Source organism: Psammomys obesus, unplaced genomic scaffold (assembly GCF_907164565.1).
Source record: "Psammomys obesus unplaced genomic scaffold, mPsaObe1.curated_primary_1811, whole genome shotgun sequence".
NCBI lineage: Eukaryota > Metazoa > Chordata > Mammalia > Rodentia > Muridae > Psammomys > Psammomys obesus.
Genome location: NW_026596051.1, coordinates 2829353 through 2839320, shown reverse-complemented (window position 1 = coordinate 2839320; position 9968 = coordinate 2829353). Strand labels below are relative to the sequence as shown.

The following is a 9968-nucleotide window of genomic DNA, read 5'->3' as shown; positions in this document are numbered from 1 at the left end:
GATTTGGGGGAGTATTATGGAAGAGTTTGGAACTTTGCACTAAAAAAGCCACTGAGTGCTCAGAGCCTATTGGACTGCTGGAGGTGGACATGGTGGGATTGGAAGATGAGAATGCTGAGATGAAGGAGCCTTGGCTTATGAAGTTTCAATGAGAAGGAAAGACTCTAAAATGGCCATTTATGAAATATTCTAATTAAGAATCTGTAGTTTTGTTTATGTGGAACGAAAGAATCAGCTGTGAACCACTAAAGTAAAACCTTTGCTTTCCTGGGACAGGTGGTACTGGTCACTGGGGTTGAAGACTCAGCATTCATTAAGAAGAGATCAACATATTGAGACAAAAACTTGTGTGAAGTGTTTCCACACAGCACATAGAAGCGTAGTGCAGGAAACACAGTGCTAGGAGCCAAGCCCTGCCTATGGCCAGGTCCCACAGAGGAGATAAGGAGTCAGCGAGGGAGGAGTGGGTCAGGCACGGGGATCAAGGGGAGTTTTACATACTCACTGACTGGTACTCAGTGTGCTTCTTTATTTATACAGAACTCAGTAGGCAGGGATAGATGCATGTTGTTCCGAAACATAAATCATAACATTTTTGTTACTGGGCACGTGTTTGAACTTCTGTTTGGTCATAAGTTTAAGCACCATTGATAAACCATGACAGAACAGATTTATCTTCTAAAATCATTTTCCCTCATCAACCCCTCAACCCAACTTTTAACAATATTGTAGTTCCAAAGGTATATTTTACCAAAGCAGGACAGCCCATTTTTCAGGCTGGTAGTTTTTGTTGTTGTTGTTGTTTGTTTTTGTTTTTGTTTTTCGGTTTTAAGGGCACTAGACCAAAAGAAAATCTCCAAGCCAGCCTGGGCAGATTTTTATGTCCCAAGTAGCGCATTATCAACTTTTAATAGTTAGAGTGCTAATTGTCATTGGTCTCAGAAAAATGTTCAGGCCAAAGCTGCTCTCAATTTCTGGCATAATACAATGTTCATATTTTATATATTTGTAAAATTTATTTATATGTCTAATCTTTTTATTATTTGGTTCCTTGGTCATATGCACCACAGTGACCCTGAATGAGTTAACATTTTTTAAGAAGATGGAGGTCTTAATACCTGATTCTTTTATCATTTACCCACACCGTTCTTGTCCATCAGTAGCAGAAGAGGCTTTTAATTTGATCTGCTGCCAACTCCTCTATCACACCAAATCTTGTTTACCTTTTTAAGTTTACTTCTTTCCTATTATCATGTTCCTAAGTAAGTTCAGGACCAGATGTGCCAAGGGTATCGTTAATTCAGAGCCTCATAAGGAGATCTCTGGCATATTTACTTGAGTCACAACCTCCAGAACATAGGAAGACCTTCAAGTAGGGCCAGATAAGGATATCTCCCTAAAAGCAGGAGGAGTAGTATGGTCAGGACATTCCTAGGGAAGCTGAGAAGCAGTACTTCTGGGAGAAGTCATAAAAGATTCATAAAACTTTCCATCAATGCAATATTCCCAAGTTGTACAAATAATAAAAGCCCCCAAGCATGTGGCATGTAGAGATTGTTATTGATTATTAATATTTACTATTAATATTTTCTTAATTTGTTTTTCAGTTAAACAGTGGTTATTCCTAAACCAGCTGTATACCCAAATCACCACACAGAGACTAGGATTTGTTTAATTAACCTAGAGCACAATGCTGAGCAATGATTACTCCATCCTAAACTGCCAAGCCCACCTAGCTTCTTCCCATTCAGATTTCCCACATTATAGTTCTTTTTTAGTCATTATTTCCTGGCGTTTTTCAGGTCTTCGCCTCTCAGATCTCTCTCCCTAATCCCTCCTCCCATTTGCTTCTTTCTCCTCCCCTCCGGACCAAGATGTCCCACCCTATTCTCTCCATTGCTCAGCACTGGCTGGTTGTTTTATTGTCAATACAGAGAATAAATGGTGGCATATTTACACAAACTTGATACAGGGGATGCTTAAAATAAGCATCACAATGCAGTATCCGGATTAAAACCAGATAGTGTGGTAGAGAAATTAGCATGTGACTGTACAAGGGTAGATTGTATACATTCCACAAGAATATTATACCAACAAGAAATTAAGGCCAAAAGAGTGGGAGACTACACCACAGCGATTACATCACTGGGCTCAGTTTTGCTGGATCTTTGTCAAACAGCTGTGCTGGATTTATGATTTTTCTCTGTTTCCATTAGATATGGCTGTGCTAAGACAGCTCTTATCTTCAAGAGAATAAATCTTTAGCATTTATTCTAGAGTAAAATATAAATGACCATGCTTGGGAATATGGATTGAGCTTACCGGACCCAAACCTTGCTACAGTGTTATATCATTTACATGCATTTTCAGTGTAACAGAACAAAGTCATAAATCAAGGCTTTTTTCAAATACGTTGTAAGAAACATTGGATAGGTTATGAGGATTACAGTGAAATAGAGACATCTCTCTTATAGGCATTGGATTTTGTCTGAGGCTATTCTTAGCTCTGGGACTCATGGACACTGAAAGTCTTTTTAAAGGCAATTTGATAGGCACAGCATGTCTATGTAGCAAAACAATAGAAATAAGCCTCACTAGTAGGGCTTATCTCCTCCCCCAGACACAGGCTTTTGACCACAAATAGTATTAGACATGAATTTCTTCTGTGGAGTGGGCCTCAGATCCAATCAGAAAGCCATTGGCTACACCCATAACCGTCACATCACTGCTGCAACAGTGGGTGTCTCTTGCCTGCAGAGCTCTTTATTTACTTTCTGTTTTTATATAAGATCTTATTAAGTTTCTCATCTTACTCCTGAATTTTATGAAAATTAATGTTTGATCAATAAGGACACCCCCTTGTTTACGTGCAAATTAGCTCTTCTTGATGCTCTAATGAAATGCCTATCAGAAACAACTTAGAAGAAGGATTTATCTTTAGTTCACAAATTCAAGGGTTTCAGTCCACCATGATGTTTAGTGTGATGAACTAGCGCAGGGTACATATAGCAGACAGGAATCAATGCAGGGTGGTAACAGGAGAGGCCAAGATATAGTTTCCCAAGGATACATCGATATTGACCTACTTTCTCCAATTTGCATAGTCCTACCATCTCCCAACAGCCTTGAATCTACCAATTGATTAAGCTATCCATTCATTTGGTCAGATAAACTAATTTTCCCTAAAACTTCTCCCTACATACATACTTACAGATGTGCTAGATTGATCCCCTACACATTGGGCATCTCAGTTCAGTCAAGTTGACATTATTACCCATTACAATTTCACCAACATTAGATTCTATGGTAGAGCATTGGAACAATTGAAGATGAGCTGAGGTTTGGAAGATAAGAAGCATTAACTATTTAAAGGTCCTACATTTTATATGGAGGATAGCTCTAGAATATATAAAGTAGATTGGAGTATAGTTGTGAGACAGGGAAGCCTATTTGGAGGCTCTTGAAATTAATCCAGACAATAAATGGAAGGATTCTGATCTAAACACAGAAACATTAATATATAAGAAGGATGATCTTAACATGTATTAAGAATTGGTAACTGGTCAGCTGGCTAGATGGCTCTATTTCCTTTTTCCACCTAGAATAACTCTCTAATTGGATGTGATAGTATGTGGACCCTTTGTCTATAGATTGAGTACTCTGAACAAGAAAGAGAAATCCATAGCTAGTATCAGAGTCTGTTCTTGTGAGCATGAAACATTCAGAATGAAATGTAGCCAATTTATCAAATGACTTGTTGATTTTCTTGAAGAATGCCACACAATGCTCAGTACGAGTCTTCATTGCTCATGTGCTGAATATTCAGAGGTGGCAGTAGCTCAGCCTCAGAAAGTAGAAGCCAGTGCTGTTGTCCCTGTATGTGGCCTCTGTATCCAACTCTTTGACCACCACTTTCATGTGTCCTTTGTGCTAGTGCCGTGGTAACTGCAGGCGAGGGCTGACTTACACAACAGTCCAAGTGATTTGGGGGTGGAAGCTTCTGGGGATATTAGGATGTGACACACACACTTCACACCTTCTGCCCACGCCCAGATGTCCATCCTTATGCTTCTTCGCTAGAGTCCCTTGCCTCTGATCATTCCATCTTTTTTTCCTCACAGGACCCTGATGATTAGAGAGAACATTCACTACTGTTCACAAGTCCATAAATACACTGGCACTTTGAGTCACTTCTCTACACGAGACAAAGGACCAGATGTACTGCTCCAAAAGCTCTGCTGGGGGAGCACACTAGCCCTTTGCTAGTCTTTCTAGGCCAGTCCTCTTGTTAGATTTGCATTGAACTTTTCTCACCAAATCTCTACTTCCTTGCACCTTTTTTCTATTTTACTATTATCCTTTTCCTTCTCAGTAAGTTGCTTTCACTCTTTATTCTCCGCAGGCTCAGCTTTTCTAAGAATCCAGCTGACAACTTTGAACACTGGAGAAGTGACTTTGAGCAGGAGGTGGAAGAGGAAGGTGCACTTGTAGGCTGAGGCTTTTTGTGGAATGTTATGGTAATTGTTTTATTGGGTGGGCAGATGATAAGAAAACAGGAAGAACTTAGAAGGTGTTGGGATACTCTCTTTGTGCACTGTGCAAGGTTGTCTTTGTATTATTCAAATGTGATTTCTGTACCGGGAGAGAGCTGAGTACTGTCTGGACTTTGCTATTGTTATGTTTATGAAGCATCACCTGTCTCAGTGTTTTGTAAACATTTTCCTCAACTTCTGATTGATTTAATAAAGAGCTGAAGGCATATAGCTAGGCAGGAAAAGAAAGCCAGGGCATCCAGGCAGGGATAGAAACTCAGGGAAAGAACTGAGAGATACAGATTTGCTAGCCAGACATGGAAGAAGTCAAACATACTGAGACATAGTGAGAGGTAGAGGGCCACATAACCAATATGGATTAATATAGATGGGATTAATTAAGTTATACAAGCTAATTGGGAAGAAGCCCAAGCTATAAGACCTAAATTCATAAATAATAAGAAGCCAGACATAGAGGAAGTTGGACACACTAGGACATAATGAGAGGTAACGGGCCATGAAGAAAATGTGGACTAATATAGACAGGATTAATTAAATTATACAAGTTGGTTGGGAACAAGCCTAAACTATAAGGCCTAAGCTTTCATAGATAATAAAAAGTCTCCATGTCATTATTGGGAGCCAGTGGGTTGAGACAGTTCAGCAATAAGAAGGAATGAAAGGCCTAATTCTTCCCCAACCTTGAGAATTTTTGGAAAATTTGTGATGTCTCCAGACATCCCATGTTGTACAGGCACCATATTGTTTTATTTGAGTGCTGGGGGAAGTGGGTGGGGGAGCATCATAAGGCTGGAGAATCCTTGCTACAGTGAATATTAAATAAACACTAGATTAAAATTATACACCAGGACGCATGTGAGGAAGGTGAAGACAAAACAGAATGCTAACTGAAAGTTCCAAGTCTGGCCTCGAATTCCATCTCTGTCATCCTGGCTTTAGAGTCGGATTCACCTTGATGACCCTCAGTGTCCTCATCTGTAAAACCATAGTAAAGAAGGTTTAGTGTCAATATGAAACAAAACAACACTTGTAACAACATAGTTGATATGGTTCCTGGTCCAGGTTACGTATACTATAAATGGTTGTTGACAAATTTCAGGAAAGTTTTCATTCCTCAAGTAATAATTATAACGCCCACACAAACTATACCATCTTTACCCTTGCAAACAAATTATTCACCCCATAAGATAACTCCAGCACCTCATCAGTCCCCTGGAGAAGACAAACATTTTCTAAGAATGCAGACTGGGTTCCTCACTCTTCTCTCACACATAGATATGGCGTTGTTATAGTTCAAGTACAGCCCACAGATAAACGTCAAAAAAGGATATATTTGCCAACTGTACTTGTAAGTATGTAGTATTTCTCCCCTACATGTGCCTGCTACCTGACCCATTAATGCTGATCACTTAGGGTAGTATTCACCAGTGACCATTTAAATCTTTGCCTGTACCACAGTCAGAACACAGAAGATCTCAGCGTTGTTTAGTTCTTTTCAAGTGCACTCGGGAGAAACTTGCATTTGCATCCTCGATGTTGGGGCTTATATTCCCAGCTGTGTTATAGCAACAGCCACATACTGGTGCCGTTAGGACATGTTAACAAAGAGAAAAAACTATATGACATAAGTAAAAAGTATGAAGTCCCAGTAGATAACTGTATTTTACCTCAGAACCTAAGTGTTTGCCCCATTGCTTTCTATTTGCCAATATCTAAGTATCTACATCTTATTCCCCTTTGATAAAATATCAGCTTCCATTCTCCAAAAAAAGCAGTTTGCGGTCAGGAGTGTCTCTTACTGACTTCAAACTCAGCACAGCCCTGTAGTTGATCTACTCAGTGCTTCGCTACAAGAGGCATCTTTCACTTGGTTCTTACCATTACTTTGAACCTACCCTGTACTTAAATTACTCAAAGCATGTCATATGTAAGAAAAAAACCCTCAGCCCTACATGCTACCATTGTGTATAGAAATATGATGAGATGTTTATGAATAATTTGCTTAAGAAACAACAGTGACTTAGACCAGAAAAGGTAGCCCTGCATGTGTAAGAAGGATTCTCATTTGGAGTATATATAGGTTGTAGTTTTAATAGTAATCTCGTCTCTCCATCTTTCTACCTCAGCAAATAGTTCCACTTTTATACAACACTCAGGGTAATATGTAAGAGTCATCCTTCATTTGTCTTTCTTCTTACCCATTCATCCCACATTACTAGGTGCATCGTATTAATGAGACTACAAACAATGTGTATTCCAAATGAGACCACTTCTTATAGAGGCAGAGGTACATTGTCTGGCCTAAGTCAGTGTTGTTTCTTGAATGAATTATTCATCGGTTTCTCATCGTATTTCTAACTTCACCTTTTACCCTCTTCGTCTGTTCTTTATGTAGTGGCCAAAGAGAATTTGAAAAGCCAGCCAGATAAGGAAAAAAGCCACAATGAGTGGATACACTGCCAACCATATAGGTTAGTCTCTGAGACAAGGAACAAATGAACAAAGTAGGCCCCAAGTCTTCTGATTTTACACTGCCTCATATATAACCCACAAATAAGACAACCAGAATGTTATTTCCCTTGTATGTTAAGATAGTGACAGTAAAGGAAAGATCCATGGTGACAGGAGACATGCCACTTTTTTTCTGACACTTCACTGGACCCATAACAAGATGTTAAAATGAGATCCTGTTTCTGACCATCCTGTTTATATTTGTTGGACTTGAAGATACTGAGTCCAAAAAAGAAAAATATGTGTTCAATGAGATATCAAGGAGTAAGATCACAAGCTTGTTTCTGCTCCCTTACTTTCTGAAAGGTGAATGAGTCAGTAATAAACAACACAGAGTGCCAACCTGAGAAGTTTCAGTTATGGGTTGTAGTAAAACAACTTTTCTGGTATTGCTATGTACACAAGAGCTTTATCACTGAACCACATACATAGCCCCAGAAAACCACTTCCTTCTACATTCTTCTGCGCCCTTTCCTGTGAAGTAAGGAGGACCATTCCAGCTATAGTAAGGTCCTTAGTTGGTAAAGAGAGCCTCGAGTGGCTTCATACAGTACTCATGCAGTCAGGAGCTTTCTTCTGCCCACATCTTTCTGTGCTCTTCCCCATGTCCAAGTACTCACTTAATCTCTTTTCGATCACTATAGATTAGTGTGAAATTTCTAGAATTTCATGTCATTACAATTCGTTACATACAATTACACAGTACATATGTTTTTCACCAAGACTACTTGTTTTTTGATACACCCACGTTGTACATATTAAGAGTTCATTTCTTTTTATTGTGTGTTATATTTCACTGTATGAATATATACACTTTGTTTTCTATTAAATGCTTTTCAAATATCCGGGTCATTTCCTTGTTTTGACAACCGCAAATGATGAACACTTATCATAATAGTTTTGTATGGACACATGCTTTCATTTCTCTTGGATATAGATCAAGGGCTGGAGTAGATAATGTATATTTCATGAGTTAAGTCTTCCCACAGGCTGTTCTTCAAAGCGGCTGTACCATTGAACTTTCCCTGTACTATGTAAAGGTCAAAGTGTTCCAAACCCTCATCAAAACTCAGCATCTTACTCTGTGTTGGATTGTGCAACCCACCAAATCTATGGCATGTCTTGTTATGCCTTCAGTTAGCATTTCCCTAATTAGGTAATGGTACCCGGCATATTTTCCTGCATTTGTTTGCCAGTCACACATCTTTGGTAAAGTTCCCCCTCTCTTTATGATGTTATGTTTTTCTTATTATTGATAAAGCATGGGTTTTATCCATGCAGCAGGTTTTTCCTGTCTATGTGTGAATACTCTTTGCTGCCCATCCACAGAGGGAAGTTTAAGATATTTTTAAGTACACAATGCATGTGTGTATAAACACATCCTAATCAGTTCAGAAAAAAATATGTTTGCAAGGACATATCACAGAATAAACTCTCCCAGAAATCTCACAACCAGTGCCCATTGGGTGGAGCTCCTTGGTTAGCTATATCTTACCATAGAGGTTTCTTTTTAAGCAATGGAAAGCTCAGAACCCAGAGTCAGGGCTGGCTGTATGCTAACAGGAAATGCTGCTGTAGCTGATAGGACAAAGAAGCCAGTTAACAGGGTTCCTATGGAAACAAGATAGGTACCAAAAGCTGGGAAAAGCCATGTATACCCATGACATAACAGTGAGTTTAAATGCATAGATGCAGAAGTCAGGGAAGCTGGGCTCTGAATATCCTCCAACTATAGATCAAGGGGTCTTAGGCAAGTTTTATACAGAAATGTTCAACAAAAGAATTCTAGGCAATTGTGATGTCAATTTTAAAAATTGAAAACCATTGCCCACTGTCTTTGATTAGCATGAGTGCCTTCTGTGGAAGAAAGGACAGAGGAAGGGAAGCAAAGGTTTGCAGTGTGTCCACACATGCCAGGTAGTTCTTGCATATTGCTTCACTTGGTCCTAACAACAACACCAGTTTCATTTTAGCAACAAAAAGGCTGCCATAATTTGAATTGGATATCCCCCAAGGCTCCTGTGGCTAAGGCCTGGGCTCCCAATGTAGCTCTGTCAGGAAACAGGAGGATATGTAAGGGGACCAGTCAAAGGTCTTCTAGTCACTAGGAACATGTGCTTGGAGCAGACATGAGGGCCTCAGAACATTTCATCCTAATCACACCCACAACCAGAACCTGCTCTAAGCCAGTATGAGACAGTCACCAAAAGCCTCAAACTAGAGGCCAGCCAAAACAAGTCTTTCTCTCTCTGAGTTGATTTATCTGAGATGGCCCATTGACCAACACAGAAGCTGATACCCAGTGAGGCTGTAACTACATAAGCCATGGGCTTGTATCTGAGCCCCATCTCAGGCTCTAGCAGTAGCTTCCCCCCATATCTGAGCCTCCCCACAAACATCCCTGTGTGTCCCCCCTCAGAACAGCTCATCCCACCTGCTCTGTCTCCTCCAGTGACATCTACATTTCATATTCCTTTTACCCTGAAATTACGCTGGACACAGTGAGTTGAATGCTTTTTTTAAGCAACTTGTAACTTTCCTGAACTTCCTCACTACTTTCTCTTTCCACTACCTGTTCCTCTGCCTCTTTAACACATCTTGCATGGGCTTTAAACCCTGTATTTAGAGAGCACAAAATAAAATCTGAAGCCTTATGCAATTTCTTTTCCATTTCTTTTTGCCCTAAAGGTCAGGGACAGAGGTGTTTACCATCACTCTTCCAATAGTCCACAGGCAGCCGCTCTACGCTTCTGTTTAGCTTTACCGTCTCCTGACAAGCACCGAATGACTGTTGATGTCTTCATTTAAGTTCCTCATTCTGGTTTGAAAGCACTTTCTATGGTACTATTTTCACCACTGTGTGTGTGTGTGTGTGTGTGTGTGTGTGTGTGTGTGTGTGTGTGT

The 9968-nt window shown here is 39.8% G+C and overlaps 1 protein-coding gene across 1 annotated transcript in view; it reads right to left on the bottom strand.

Annotated features, from left to right (window-relative positions):
• Positions 1-1666: 1666 nt before the first annotated feature.
• Plek (pleckstrin) overlaps positions 1667-9968 on the bottom strand; it is a 42085-nt gene continuing 33783 nt past the window's right edge. Inside the window, exon 10 of the mRNA XM_055624340.1 lies at positions 1667-5528. Within this exon, the coding sequence (XP_055480315.1) occupies positions 5525-5528 (4 nt within the window). The 3' untranslated portion in view covers positions 1667-5524. The remainder of the gene's footprint in view (positions 5529-9968) is intronic.